This window comes from Miniopterus natalensis, chromosome 2 (assembly GCF_054644295.1).
Source record: "Miniopterus natalensis isolate mMinNat1 chromosome 2, mMinNat1.hap1, whole genome shotgun sequence".
NCBI lineage: Eukaryota > Metazoa > Chordata > Mammalia > Chiroptera > Miniopteridae > Miniopterus > Miniopterus natalensis.
The window spans coordinates 182224326-182240719 of NC_142082.1; the positions used below are offsets into that span (position 1 = coordinate 182224326).

At 42.4% G+C, this 16394-nt stretch overlaps 1 protein-coding gene across 1 annotated transcript in view; it reads left to right on the plus strand.

Moving 5' to 3' along the window:
- XPNPEP3 (X-prolyl aminopeptidase 3) overlaps positions 1 to 10729 on the plus strand; it is a 33386-nt gene extending 22657 nt beyond the window's left edge. Inside the window, exons 6-10 of the mRNA XM_016205315.2 lie at positions 179 to 292; positions 2013 to 2098; positions 4613 to 4793; positions 5827 to 5947; positions 7670 to 10729. Coding sequence (XP_016060801.2) covers positions 179 to 292; positions 2013 to 2098; positions 4613 to 4793; positions 5827 to 5947; positions 7670 to 7836 — 669 coding nt within the window. The 3' untranslated portion in view covers positions 7837 to 10729. The remainder of the gene's footprint in view (positions 1 to 178; positions 293 to 2012; positions 2099 to 4612; positions 4794 to 5826; positions 5948 to 7669) is intronic.
- Positions 10730 to 16394: the final 5665 nt, after the last annotated feature.

The following is a 16394-nucleotide window of genomic DNA, read 5'->3' on the forward strand; positions in this document are numbered from 1 at the left end:
GACAGCACTGAGGGACCGACTGGGCCGTGGCTGAAGTCCCGGCAGCGCCGCAGGGTCCTGGCGGCGGCCGTTTCCGGGGCTGCCCGGGGCGCGCCCCCCGCGGAGGGGCTGCCGGGAGCTGGCGGGGCGCGGGACGGCCTCAGCCGGGCTCCCAGTGACGCTCTGCCGCTCTTTGCAGTTTGAATTTGAGTGCCGGGCGCGGGGCGCGGACATCCTGGCCTACCCGCCGGTGGTCGCGGGAGGCAGCCGGGCCAACACGCTGCACTACGTGAAGAACAACCAGCTCATCAAGGTGCCCGGGCCGGGGGAGGCGTCTGCGGGACGTTAGGGCTTTGTGGCCTCTCGGGTGCTTCTGCCGACGTTACCTCACTTGACCCTCACGTTAGCGCCAGGAGGCAGGCGCCGTTATTAAGATGCCTGTTCCGTAGGTGAGGGACGTAAACGCTGAAAAGTTAGGCGGCGGGGCGTGGGGGGCAGCGGGCCCCCAGGCCTCCGCTCGTCGCCTGCGTGAGGGAGTTTATCTGCTAGGTTTGCTCCCCAAGTGACTGTACACGGAAAGAATTGTAAAGAATTATGCATTCCTTTATGAAGTCCACTTTTAATGAGCTATTTTAGTATTAAGTTCCAAAGGCTAAAAGGAGCAAGCATGTAAGTTACGCAGCACATTTTGGAATGGCTCCCCTTGAACCAGTGGCTCTCCTCGAGGCGAGCACCGCCCTGGCCCGCGGCTCCCGGCTGCGGGGCGCGGGGCGCCGACAGGCTGCGGCTGGATTCCCGGCCCAGGCGCCTGCGGAGGGCGGGCCCGGTCCCCGGCGGGCCGCGCGCGAGGCAGCAGCCGGCGTTTCCCTCTCACATCGACTTTTCTCTCCCCCCCCCTCCTCTGTCTCTCAATATCAATTTTTTAAAATATCTTTAAAAAAAGAATTAGCACATTACCAATATGTGTATCTACCTGTGTACCCTATGCTCTGCCGTCCTGCTACCTCCCTCCCACAGGTCACTAACGGTATCCTACATTTTTTGTTTGTCATTCCCTTGATTTTTTTTTAATGCTTGTATTACATATACATGATAAACAATATTAATTAGTTCTGCTTGCTTATGAACGATATAAACTTATATATGCTATATTTTTAACTCATAAGTGCATGATAACATTAGTTATTTTCTAACGGGAAATTTATTCTATCATTTTGCCAGAAACAAACACCACATGTTTTCTTCAGAGTTACTGTTACTATATATGCACTCACTTGATCATTACCGCGTGCCAAGTTTTGTGCTTATTTAGATATGAATAAGATATGCCCCGCCTTCAAGGTCGTAAGTATATAATTTCAGTATAGCATGACAAGTATTAAGATAGAGATAGACCCAAAGTTTTCTTCCTCCCCCACGTGCATTTTGATGGGGAGCAGGAAGAGAAGTGATATTCCAAAGTTAAATGGTTAAGAGCAGTAATTGTATTTGAATAAGGTCCTAGATAAAACCCTCATCTAGGATTCTGTTGATTAATAGTGATAGTGATGATGCGAACGATCATGATGTGCTGGTGTTTATACCTAGTAATTCAAACCCAATATGCAATGGCACCTTTCTTTTCTTTTTTTAATTAAAAAAAATTTTTTTTTAATTTGTTGATTTTTAGAGAGAGCAAGGAAGGGAGAGAGAGAGAAGCATCCCCTTGTTCCACTTATTGATGAACCATTGGTTGATTTTCGTATGTGTGCTGACCAGGGATCAGACCCGCAACCTTGGCGTATCCGGATGACACTCCACCCAGCTGAGCTACCTGGCCAGGGTGCAGTGGCACCCATCTTAAGCCAATGTGAATTCATTTGAAAAATTTAGATGCTGTTTCTTATTAGAAGGAACCAGAGACGATTAGTCTCCTTTAAATTAGAGCTTTTTAAAAACACTTATAACATGAAAGGCACAAAGAGTTTAAATTAAAAGAAGAAACAACTGACAATCCAGAGGTCACCGACTTTGACCTATCTTGCTTTTTCCAGGATGGGGAAATGGTGCTGCTGGATGGAGGTTGTGAATTTTCTTGCTATGTGAGTGACATCACCCGTACCTGGCCTGTCAATGGCAGGTAAGTCTTCTACAGATCCCACGGCTTCTTTGGAGTATGGTTATATTTGGGATAAATGGTTAAAGAGATAAACAGGTCCCCTCTAGCTCAGGTTAACTGCCTTTGCAAAGCTCTTGATTATTTTTTAAGACTGTTTTATTCATCATATCACAGGATCAGGCACCTAGAAAAACCTACATATCCACACATACATATATGTGTATACTGTATATGTGTGTATATGTATGTAGGTTGGTAGATTGATTGATTGATAATGATTGATTTCTTTAAGAAATTGACTCACACATTTGTAGGTCAGGCTGGAAACATAAAAGTTGATGTTGCAGTCTTAAGGCAGAATTCTTTCTCCAGTATAGCAAGGCAGTTCTAGTTTGAATTCATTTAGTATAGGATACCTATGGCCCATGTTTCAGCCAACCAACCAAACAAACTTTAGAGCCTTTTTGACCCCTTGAGCTGTAACATTGAATCCAGAATCTGCTTAGTGGACCCATATCAATAAATTTGGCCTGATCCAACTTTATGTTCCTCCCACCATTATCCTACACATTCCTGTCCATTTCCACACATAATCCTCAGGTTTTTGCCTGTATAAATAGGGAATCATGCAGTTCTTTTTGGATTGCCATGCACCTCCATGTGAGTTACACTTTGTACCTAACCTTTTGGAACCTGCTAGGAGTACAGTCTAGTTAAAAGTCCAGAGGCAAGTACCAAGGCAACTACCAAAGGAGAGATACCTGTTGGTTCTCAGTCAAAACTGGATTAATCTCAGATGGTGGTAGAAGGGCTGCTTCTACCGGCAAAGAAGACTCAGCAGAATTAAGGGTTCAGTGTCCCCAGCTTCATCAGGATCAGTCAGAATTGCATGGCTCAGGTTTCTGCATTCTACTGTATGTAAAATTTACATTTAAAAAAACTTTAAAAATATTTACTAGTACTGTGGCGTGGAGTATGGGTACAGACATAACAATATTGATAGTGGCTGAGCCTGGGAGTTGGGTTATGTAGGTGTTCATTATACCATTGTATTGTTATACTTAAATATTCTATTAGGGGACATTTAGATTCTATCATAATTATAAAAAACTTAACAGGGAACATTTTTGTACATTCAGCTTTTTAAAAATTTCAAATGTTTTCTTAGGATGGACTCTTAGAGCAGAAGTACAAGCTCAGCTTTTATGAGCATCTTTGAAGGCCTTTGATTTAATTGGCTGTACTCATTTACACTCCCATCAACAGTGCATGAAAATACATATCATATACCACCCCAGTTTAATTTTTTTCTCCTTATTTCCCCATGGTTGCTAAAGAAATTATTATTCTAAGGATACCTAGAAACTAGTAACTTACTAGTAATCAAAGTATCGACTAGTTTATCCCATGACATCTGCTTTGCCCATAAGAAGTGGATCCCTAAGCTTTTTTTTTTTTTTAATGGTAAAAATGGAAAGGACCAAGAGGGACCTGGTCTGGCCCTCTGTCTGCATTCATGGCTGGGTGCACCCTCTAGCCTCACCTCATGTATATCTGCTGACCGTCTGAAGCACTGTTTCTGCCCTAGTGTGAAAGGTTATTGCTCTTCCTGTTGAGCACCTAGGATATGATTAAGGCCCTGTGAGTAGTGACGTGTTGGTACTGATTAAATATCTACAATGCCCCATTATCATTGCCTTGGAATTTCTCTAAATCAAACTTAGAAGCAAATGTTAAACAAAACATAACTCCACAGTGGAAAGTTTATTTGCTTGTTTGTTTTCTTTTAAATATATCCTTATTGATTTCAGAGAGAGGGATAGAAACATCAATGATGAGAGAGTCGTCATTGATCGGCTGCCTCCTGCACACCCCCGGCTGGGGATCAAGCCCACAACCTGGGCACCTGGGCAGGTGCCCTGACTGGGAATCGAACCGCGATCTCCTGGATCCTAGGTCGATGCTCAGCTGCTGAGCCACACTGGCCGGGCTGTTTGTGTTTTTAAAGAAAGGGTTTATTGGGCCATACTGCTAGCCAGCAAAGGATCAGGTCCTGGGGCATGAAGTTCGCCATTCTAGAGTTGATGGGCACTTTTACACATTATGTTTTGGGGAAGAATAACATAAGTTGTTTTGAAAAACCTTGACATTAGCTATGGATAAGGGAGGTGGGAAAAGGTGAAGGGGAGGCAGTTCTAGGATAGGAATGCAGCCTAGAGGAAGAAATATTTACTACTTTTGATTGGTTACAGGCAGCAGTCCTGGAAATTCATGCACATGCTGGATGCAGTGGTGGCTGGGAATTGGCTCATAGGCACCTGGGGGTTGATTCAGAGCTCCAGCATACATCCAAATATGAGCAGTCTTTTGTTAGCTGGCACAGAGCTATTAACTGGTTAACTATTCCTGTCCCTTCCTCTCACTCTCCAACCGCTGTAATTTGATTTATAACATCTCAGAATTTTTCTCTTGTCACAAACTTCCTGCAGTATCAGTTAATTCCAAATTCATGTTCTTTGGTTTTCCTGTCTGCAGGTTTACAGCAGCTCAGGCAGAACTCTACGAAGCTGTTCTAGAGATCCAGCGAGATTGTCTGACCCTCTGCTCCCCTGGAACAAGCTTGGAAAACATCTACAGCATGATGCTGACCCTGATAGGACAGAAGCTTAAAGAGCTGGGGATCATGAAGAACAGTAAGGAAAATAATGCCTTCAAGGTACCTCACTTCTTCTGACTCCACTTCTCAAGAACACCTTACATGCTGCTCGGTTTTTATGTAAAGCTAATTAGTTTAGAAATGGTCTTTGTGACCATTTATAAGGGACTTCCATTGAACTGGGATTACAACAAAGGGAGTCAGTACTTACTTCTCCCAGAAGGTGGCAGCACACTCTGGTCCATTGCATTCTGTATAACTAGTTCAGTCAGAAGACATAAAATGAAGTCTGGTGCGTACAAGGTGGAAAGTGACACAAAAAAGAGGAGAGATTAACTCTTAATTCTTTTGTGGTAATTTTGAAAAGGTAGAGGTCAAAGGGGAGGGTGTTTGTCACTTCAGTGATGTTGTTGAGACTTTAACAGTATCCTCAAGGGCATGTCTTTAGTGAATTTCATCTGCATCCAAAACGTAATGGTGTTTAGTAAAAATGTAAAGCCTCCTCTTTAAATTAAAATGCTGGGTGGTCAAGCCAAAGAGACCATTAAGGCATCTCCCATCTCTCAGGTTAGGCTGCCAGAGTTTCTTTTATCAATAGGAAAGAAGCTATAAATTCCTCTTGCTCAAGCCAGCAAATCTTTAATTAATGGATAGAAATATCAAGGCCAATAAATGCCTAATAATTGCTGTGTTATTTGATGTTTCAGCCTGCTCCACAAGTTGCTATAAGATACTTAGGGTCTGCAGAGTAGACTTCCTGAGACCGGTGTGTGGATGTTGAAAAGAGAGCTATTCTAACATAATCACCCTCCCTCCCCTAAGAAAAGAGATTTTCATTTGCCATAATCATTACTGGGGTTACCCAAGTCAGCATGTATGTGGGAGTGGAAATGTGGATTAGTTAGAATGTATTGGCAGAATTCATACGAAAGGTGGCAGTTGATCATTTCTCTTAAGCAGTAGCCCAACGACAAGTTAAACATAGTGGCAGAGCCATGGGGGAGCTATTAACACATATCTCACTGATTTATACATTCCCAGTTTTCCCCTTAAGGGGCCAGTGTTCTAATGCTGTGGCAATTACCTTTTGCAGGCTGCTCGAAAATACTGCCCTCACCATGTTGGCCATTACCTCGGGATGGATGTCCATGACACTCCAGACATGCCCCGTTCCCTCCCACTACAGCCCGGCATGGTGATCACAGTGGAGCCAGGTAAGGAGGTGGGAGGTATTATCAGCCTCTGACCCCTTGGGACACATAATAGTAGTGTCAGATAGAAAGGTAAACATCATTTATTCTTACCTGAGCCAACATAATTAGGAGTGGGGGCAGAGAATGACTCCAGTGTAGAAGGGAACTTTATTTTTGGATTTTTCTTGAGCTTTGTTATTTAACATCACACAATTTGTTTAATTTGACTTCTCCAGTAAACAATAGAAGGGGACTACTCTTTATAAATAGATAATAAGAAGTACATCTTTATTAACCCTGCTTTGCCAGGGCCAATTTGTACTAGTCTCCAGGTAGTAGTGGTAGGCTGCTCATACTACTGAAGCCCACAGTGCTTTCCTGCAGAAAGACCTTCACACTCACTACATTCTTAGTTGCAACTCCACTGTAAACTGATTTGAACTGCCCACACTGCCCTACTTCTTAGTATCCAAGTCCTTTTTCCTAAGCTTCAGAGAAAGCTGGCAACGGTTCCTGGCTTGCGTGATGCTAGGCATTGGGCAGATTTCTTTTTTTCTTTTTAAAAAAATTTTTTTTCTTTTTTTTTTAACATTGATTTCAGAGAGAGGAAGGGGGGAAGAGAGAGAAACATCAATGATAAGAGAGAGTCATTGATCGGCTGCCTCCTGCACGCCCCCTACTGGCATTCGAGCCCGCAACCCTGGCATGTGCCTTGACTGGGACTGGAATCCACACTCAACAACTGAGCCACGCCTGCTGGGCAGCATTGGGCAGATTTCAGCAGAAAAAGGCTGGCCATGGCGAGGGTGAAGATTGATATGACAGGAGTCAGTTTTTCAATAGTGATGCTGATTTTGTCATGAAAACAGATCTCATTCTTAGATTTCAAGTGTTTTCATCTCTAAATTCAGTGATTATAGCTGGGACACATCTTTCATACTACCCTTTGAACTCAGTCACACATTGCTACCTGGCCTTACGTGCCACTTAGTCCAGTCTAGTTGGTACATGGGCGCTTCCTTAGACTTGGCTACACCTTCCTTTGCTCATCTTTTCTTTTTGCCACAGAGCAGCAACGGTGAGTACAGGTGAGGAAGTTTACAGTTTCTTTAATGTGAAAAGACGTCTGTCTGGCTTCATGATTAGAAAGGGTACTTTGGGCTCTTAGAATTTTCCAAATGTTCATTAAAGTCTTCCTGTTTTTCTTACTTTACATCGTGTACATCAGTTACATTTATGGCTTATTTGAGTATTTCTGCAGCTTCTGGCTGATCAGGCTAATAACCTCTAAATAAGTGTTTTTAAAATATATTTTAAAATACCTTATGTCTATTTTAGCAAAGTTCCCTTTTCCAGGGGACTATTAGGCAGAGAAAGAACACATTTATATGATCTATCAGTTCCCAGCATATACTGACATACTCACAGATTAAGTAACTTCAGTCCTCTGCTTGCGCCACTAGAATATGACAGAATCATAATCAGAATTACCATATGGAGCCTGTAGTCTAGTATACAAAATAGCTATAATAATAGTTCTAGTAATGACAGCCAGCATTTATTGACCATTACGTACCAGGTACCTTTATCTGTATTGTCTCATTTAATCCCTGTGACTCTAAGTAGATAGTGTTAAGGTCCCGGTTTTACAGGTGATTGTAACACAAAGAGGTTAACTTACATGCCCCAGATCGTCTGGTTACTGCCATTTGTGAATAGCCCCTTCTCGTTCCTGCATCTCAGGCATTTATATCCCAGAGGATGACAGAGAAGCGCCCGAGAAGCTTCGTGGTCTTGGGGTACGGATTGAGGATGACGTGGTGGTGACGCAGGACTCCCCTCTCATCCTTTCTGCAGACTGTCCCAAAGAGATTGGTGACATCGAGCAGATCTGCGGCAGGTCCTCTTGACCCTCATTGCAGCCCATGTGCCTCTCAGGTTCACGGGGCACCTGGGCACCTGAGCTTTCTGAGTGTTGTCTGTGCGGGTGCATCTATGTGCGTTTCACTTGGCAGTGTGGGAACTTTATGAATGTATGTAATTGTGTGTGTGCTCTTGTTTTAAGTAACTAGAAATCTGAAAAATTGAATTTTTGGACTGTTTGTTACTGCAGCTTTAGTTACATCAATTCTGTAGAATTAATGACCTAGGCAAGTTTAATTTTTAAACACAGAGGTAGATCTTGTTACATATGTTCATGCATTCCAGTTAACATATTTAAATGTACAGAAATTCTCTCCTCTCCAGCTCTTTTCCTTTCAGTGCTTTTGCTGAGACCCAGCTAATATCATATTTGTGTGATGCTTATATTTTGAGCAAACCACCAAGGTCTCTGCCTACACAAAAAGCCACCCGTCAGTGATTGTGTGTGGCCAATATGTGCCTTTGTACTCGTACCAACCTATTCTAGAGCTTGCACATCTACTGGAGCCACTGAGCCCTCATGGGCACTGGTGTCCTGCCTCCCACCATTCAGCTGCCATCCAGATTCCAGCAACAATATCTATCAGACATAACAGTTTTGAGCCTTTCTTGCCACGTGGTTGCCTAGGGCCTAGAAAGTAGATTCTTGATAAGGAAGGACAAGGAAGAGAAAGAAAAGCGTATAGGTGTCTGATGCAGATCCAGACCTGCATCCATCTGTTCTCAGTCGAAAGATGATTCCTTCCCCAGACTCTGTGCTTGCTTTATAGATTCCTAATGCACTGGCCCTCAGAGCACACCCTTGAAGCTGCTGCCCTAGCCAAGGGCAGATCCTCTGCTTACCCAGTTAAAGTGGGAGGAATGGCACCCATTTTTCACAGATATCCCTGTTATTCTGTGATTTCCTCTAGTGCTAACGAAAACAAAATACTCCTGTGCCACCATGTGCCTATAAGCAGCCCAAGATCCTTTTCTTTCTCTGCTGTTACCTCTGGAAGAGTCATCTCTCTCTCAACACAGCATTGGACACAGTTATACAAGAACTCACTTATACAAGTTTGCAAAGTGAGCACAGCTAGGTTATTGCAGATGGTTTATTTGGGAGCTTCTGTCAAAATGGGAAGCTTTAAGAACTAGTATGTCCCCTTCCTTTAAACCTGGGTATGAGCCCACCTGAGTACGAGCCCAAGATGTTTAAAACATGCTGATTGTTGGAGCATAAATTTGAAAGTTTTTAAGAAAATATTTGTATTAGGGAAGCACAGGCCAAGGGATTAACACTCCCTGATGTGACAGAGGTTTGCCCACTGTAACAGGAAAACCCAAGGAACAGAGCCCAAAGCAGACAGGCAGTGACTTCATCAGGAGACGAAGATAATGTCATAAACCAAAATGATACAGATCGGGTCCTGACAGCGTCACCCACAAATGCTTGCTTTGCTCACCTTACCTAAGCAGCTGTGGGAATGGATGGCTGCACAGCTGGACTTACCTGCCTGCCCTCCCGCCAACTTCTCAGTCCTGTGCTACTTTCCAAAAGAAGGGAACTGAAAATAAATCTACAGCTCAGGCTTCTCACCCCTGGGCCTCTGTCGCCCCAACAACCCTTGGACTGGGTTTCCTTTGTTCATTTACAGACCTGGAATAAGGACTTTCCTTTTCTTCCTTCCCTCCTTCCTTCTTTTTTTTAAAATTATATTCTTACTGATTTCAGAGAGAGGAAGGGAGAGGGAAAGAGAGATAGAAACATCAATGATGAGAGAATCATCATTGATTGGCTGCCTCCTGGACGCACACTGGGGTGGGGATTGGGCCCCCAACCCAAGCATGTACCCTGAATGGGAATCAAACTTCAATCTCCTGGATCAATCACTGAGCCACGCTGGCTAGGCTCCTTTTCTTTCGAAAAGTCATCTCCTATGGTCTTCAACGTTTTAGCTAAATGTAGGCAGCTTGTATGTGTAGCAGCATACGTGGACGTGAAGCAGACTCCTTCCAGTTAGATTCCAATCAAGCTGTGCAGGTGTTGCAAGTAGGTAGAATGGCCATTGTGGAGTTCTGGTGATTTTTAGTCCCCAGTCCAGATATATTGTCCTTCGGGTCCCAGGTTAACCACCGCAGCTAAACACTTGAATCAGGCTATCGGAACCACCACGAGATGACATAGTGAACATCTCAGAGCAAATATCCAGGATCTGTGACCAGATAATCACTCACAGTGCAGGCATCTCATCCATTCTTTGCCACACCACAGAAATGCCCCTCATTTCCCATGCCTAAGTATAATAAATACTTCATCTATAGACCAGGCTCTCCTATAATGAAAACCTTAATTTTAAAAAATCTTTCAAATGTTCCACTGGAATTTTTCTCCCTGAATTGAATAGATGAGGTCGAGTCATTAACAATACCATCTAAATGAAGAAAGCATATCTAGACACCCTCTGCCATGTACTTTTATGTGTCTATTTCAGGAATTGCCATTTCCCCCATAATCAGGAAGCAGACTACGGAGTAAAAATTCTTCTCTTCCCATAGTCATAACATCCAAGTTAGGAAGGCACATCTGATGGTGACTCCAAGTTCTCTGGGTGGGTCTTCTTTCTAAGCATTATTATTTTCTCATTAATTTTTATAAGGTCAGAAAGAGAAAACTCCTAACATAGACATTATATCTTAATTGAGATTAAGATCCTTAAAGCAGCCCTGGCCAGGTGGCTTGGTTGGAATATCATCTGGCACACCAAACAAATGGGTTTCCGTTTTATACCCAGTCAGGGCACGTGCCTAGATAGTAGGTTTGATCCTCGATCGGGGTACGTACAGGAGGCAACCGATCAATGTTTCTCACATTGATGTTTCTCTCTCCCCCTCCCTCCCCTCCTCCCTCCATCCCTCCCTCCCTCTCTAGAAGTCAATAAAAACATATCCTCGGGTGAGGATTTAAAAAAAAATAAAAATCCATGAAACAAGTTAAATCCTCTGATAAAGATATTATAGTAAATTAAATAGAAAAATTGGGCTTGTTATATTTTTAAAAACATACATAATCAATAACCTCTTCAGCTTTCTTAATAATAGATTGCAAATATGATGCGTGAGATCTGCCTCTCCCTCTCCTGTGCCATGTCAGAGATCCCAAGTAAAGCATAGTGACTGTCACATCAGTCCAGCTATGACCTCAGTCCTTTGTAACAGTGTTTCCAACAACTGCTACCAATAAAACAGAGTCAGACCCTATCTGGCATACCTCAGCTGGCATGTAAAAGATGGTAATGTAACTTATTTGTTAAAGTATATTAGAAACTAAGTGATGGCCCAGGATGGTAACAGCGTAAAGGACCATGTTTGGAAGACGTTTTTATGGTTAATTTAAATATATATATATTTATTTATTTATATTAATTTAAATATATATATATATATTTTAAAGCTGTTTCATTTTAATATGTTTTTATTGACTTTAAAAAGAAAGGGAGAGAGAGAGAGAAACATCAAAGGGAGAAACATGGATCAGCTGCCTCCTCCTGGGGATTGAGCCTATAACCTGGGCGTGTGCCCTGACCAGGAATTGAACCGGTGACCTCTTGGTTCATGTGCTGACATTCAACCACTGAGTGGGCAACACCGAGTGGGCAGGTTAATTTTTTAAATTTAAGCTCTTAGGGTTAAGTTTTAAGCCTGGGCAAATAAACTTCAAGCTAAGAGTGTTCAGTGCTCTTAGTAAAATGAGGGGAATACACCATAAAACCCAGTGTTAGAGCAGAATTTCATTATCATGAAGCACGTGGTTCCCCCTGGCTGCTCTTCTGACCTCTGCCTCTGTGTCACGGAAGAGTTTGGGGTGAGCATCAGTGTTGTTCGGATAGGGGGTTCCCATGAAATCAAGGCCCCTTGGGGTGTGCTCATGAGGATCTAAGAGAACTGTAATCTCTGTTAGCATTTCTTAATGCTTTGTATGACTTTTGTGCAATTATATACATTCGATTTGGATAAAACGCTGTTACTTTTCTGGTCCTTTCCACTGAAAATTGTTATGTCATTCCCCAACAAGGGAAAAGCATTTGTTACTGTCATTTTAAAAATAAATAATAAAACAAAAGTGTATGGCACATGTGTGTTATTTTCAAATCTAGAGTTTACAGCTTTAACTTTGAGGACATTTTGATTTACAAAATATTTTATTTTACAGAGTGTTCATTGACTGCTGTCACAAAACCATGATCGCAAACTTGAGATGACCTTACTAGTCACAGATGGGAAAAAACCAGTGGGTTAGATCCAGCCCATTAAAAGATTGATTCAAGGACCTAATGTGCAATAAATAACATGGTGACTATAGTTGATAACACTGTATTAGATAATTGAAATTTGTTAATAAGAGAGTAGAACTTAAAATGTTTTCCCAAAAAGAAAAGATAATTATGTGAGTTGACTAAGAGTGTTAATTGACTAGATGAGGGACATCCTTTAACAATATCTTAAAATTTTGTCAATTATACCTCAAGAAAGCTGGGGACAAAAATGATTTACTCTCCACAAAATGGACCGACCCATAGGTCTCCAGGCAGCCCCAGTAGCACTGAAGACTAAACTATAGCCATGAGCATTTTATAAAGGATGTGTTTGCGGGGAGGTAGGACCAGTGTGCGAGGTTGTAAATGTGAACTTTCTCAGAGAGCCACGTAGATGTGTAGCCATCTCCTCGCTAGGAGCCCTCGTGAACATCCGGGCGCTCAAAGGCCTGCTTGCCAACGTTTTTCACCCCCGGCACACACACGATATTTTTGTGCAGCACAGGGGAATACACTTAGGGGAACTTGGGAATATATACAGGTGACAGATTCATTACATATCATATAACTAAGAAAATAGCATACAGTGTTTTATAGAAAAATTTTCATTTGTATAACACTTCCAAAAAATAATTTTTAAAATGTCGATAAATGACTGACTGACTTTTGGGAACATGACTTTTTTGATAACAGGCTGAAACACCTACACACAATTCCTGATCCAGACTTTTTAGTAATAATGTCTTCAGTTTTTCATAAAAAGCATCAACAGGAAACTTGTTTGCACAAGTAGGTGACAAAAATCTTAGAACTTTGAATTTTTATGATCATTCAAAATTTTATAATTGAACTGATGAATATATAAACAATGTGGTATATCCACACAATGAAATATTATTCAGCCATCAAAGGGAATGAAGTACTTACACATACTACAGCATGGATGAACCTTGGAAACACTAAGCCTAGTGAAAGCAGCCAGACACGAGAGGTACATATTGTACGATTCCACTTCCATAAATGTCCAGAACAGGCAAATCCATAGAGACAGGAAGCAGATGAGTAGTCGCAGGGGCCCAGGGTGGGGTCCGGAGAGTGAGTGCCGACAGGTACAAAGTCCCTTCTGTAGGTGATGAAAACTGTCTGGAGTTAGTGGTGGTAGCTTCACAACTCTGTGAATATACTAAAATCCACTGAATTGTCTATATTAAAGGGAATGTTATGGTATCTGAATTAAATCTTAAAAATTTACAATTGATATTAAATTTAAAAAATCTAATAACTTATTTTCACAGACAAAATGTAATATGAAATTTCTTATAATGTAGATTTCCAATCAAATTGAAATCATTTGCATCCAATATTTCAAGATAATGAAGCTATAACTTGCAGAATGTACATGTATTTTTAGAATAGTCACCCTGCCCATAGCTCTGACCGCAAAGGTCAGAAGTACCCAGTGTATGTGAAGCAGAGAGCGGTGCCTGCAAGGAGTCCTGGCCCAGTCGTCAGGCCCATGGCGACCATGGCCAGCATGACCTCGGGTACCTGAAACACCAACTGCTCCAGTAACTCCCCGGCTTCCTTGTCTTTGATGAGCAACAATGCCCTCAAAGGCTGCTGCTGAAGTGAGCAACCAGGTGGCAGTGCCCCTCCTTGGCCACACTTAAATGAGTCCAGGGGTCCTGGTGATATGGTGACAGGTAAGCGGGCTCTGGCTGCTCCAGAGGGGATCAGTATCTCCCAGCATACAAATGTCAGGGCACATCACTTAGGGTATTTAAGATCATAAAATCTAGAATTATGCTGACTAGAGCTTACCTTGGACATAAAAATGTCTGACACTATTTAAATACTGATCCAGACTTCTACCAGTTTTTAAAGCCCAGTGGTTCTGGATGGTTGTCACTAAATGCTATCTTCCCTTTCCCTAGAGTTGGGATTGGGAAGCCTACAATGGTGTATCAAAAAAGTGTTTATAAAAATAGTCCTCCTGAAAAATGTTACTCAATAGTTCATTGCTCAATGTTTGGTTATGCTTCTCTGCATGTTACATAGATTTTACATAGATTAAGATCTCTAATAAACTGTAGCCAATCCCTGCACTGATTATAGTCTAGGCAGTGATTATACATTATATGTAAATAATTCTTCACCACAGGGATCACTACACATAATAAATTGCACTTGACATTGTGTAAAGTAGTTACAGCAGACACAGAGTCCACTTGCAGAAGCCTGAAGAGTCTGCCTTGACAAAAATATAAGAATACGATGGTTCCTCAAAAAATTAAACAGAATTACCACTGGATTCAGCAATTCCACTTCTAAGCATATACTCAGAAGAATTGAAAGCAGCACTATTCACAATAGCTGAAAATGGAAACACCCAAGTGTCCATCAACAGATGAATGGTTAGACAAAATGTATATATCCATACAAAGGAATATCGTTTAAGGAGAAATGAAATTCTGATATATGCTACAAGATGGATGAACCTTTAAGGCATTAACTGAGTGAAATAAACCAGACAGAAAAAGAACCAATCAGTATGATTCCACTTTTATGAGGTGCTTAGAGGAGTCAAAATCATAGCGACAGAAAGTAGAGCAGTGGTTGCTGGGACTGGGGGAGGGGACTGGGGGAGGGGGCTGGGGAGTGAGTGTCTAATGGGGACAGAGTTTCAGTTGGGGAAGATAAAGTTCTAGAGATGGATGGTGGTGATGGGTGCACAACCATGTGAATGTGCTTAATGTCACTGAACTGTACGCTTAAAATGATAAATTTTACGTATATTTTACCATAATAAAAATTTTTAACTATATTAGCATGCAGCCAAGAGGAAGAGGAGGGCTAGAGGCAGATCAAGGTTGACCGTATTTAAGTATTTAAAATAAGAACTAACAATGTGCTAAATCAGTATCACCAAATAACAGGAGTTTGTAATCCCATGGTCCCTGCAATAATCAGACTATTGCCTGTTTTTAAAAAGATATGCCCAGGAGAGTTACCAGGAAATAGTGTCACAAAAAGTGGTTGAAAAAGTGGAGGCTATTTTGGGTGGAGAGACAAAGGTAGAGGGAAGCATGATGGCTGGTTCCAAATGTTTGAAAAGCTGTCGTGTAGAACATCTTATTTTATGCGGCTGCATTAGGCAGAAGCAGAACTGGCGGGTGGAGGCTGGCACTCACGGAGCATCAGAATTTTAGAGGTAAAAGGGGTGTTAGGGACTTTGTCCAACCCCCTTATGGGAGAGGCTAAAAGATGGGGTGACTTCTGTTAGATCACAGTGCTAAAGCTAGTTAATGCAGAGGGCTTTACAAGGAGGTCTCCTACCTCCAAGATCGGGGTGCTTTCTCAGCACGCTGGTTCCCACAGCTCATTCCAAACCACGTCCACCCCCTTCAAGATGTCAGTACTTTACCTTCTCAAACTTAGCTAAATATGTTCCCTTCCATCTTCAAGGAAAATAACTCATTGGGAACCCTCTCTCCTCAACTCTCCTAGAGGCCTGAATGTCCTCCCTCTCTTTTCAAAATAATGAAGAAGAATCCATTTCCCTCTACAATAAATCTTAGCCTGGAGAATCTCATAACAACACATAGAAACACAACGTAACTACAAAATGCAACCATTAATACCAAAATGTACCCCAAATAAACATCTCAGTGAAAAGAAACAGCATAGCCCTGGCAGGTGTGGCTCCGTTGGAGCCTTGTCCTCCAGGACACCGAAAGGTCAGGGGTTCGATTCCTGGTCAGGGCTCATACCTAGATTTCGGGTTTGATCCCGGGCCCAGGTTAGGGCACATGCAGAGCAACCGATCGATGTTTCTCTCTCACATCAATGTTTCTCACCCTCTCTCCCTTGCCCTCTCACCAAAAATCAATGAACAGCCCTGGCCAGTTTGGTTAGAGCATCAGTGGTTAGAGCGTTGGCCCGCAAACTGAAGGGTCCTGGGTTTGATTCCGGCCAAGGGCACATACCTCAATTGCAAGCTCAGTCCCTGGTCCGGGCATGTATGGGAGGCAACCAATCAGACACATTGATGTTTCTCTCTCTCTCTCTCTCTCTCTTTCTCTCTCTCTCTCCACTCTCTCTGAAAAGCAATGGAAAAAAATATCCTCATGTGAGGATTAAAAAATAAGATACAGCATTGCCATCACCCCAAGGATCCCTCATGTTGCCCTTATACAACCACACCCACTTCCCTCCCACCTTATACCTTACTCCTGGCAAGCACTGATCTG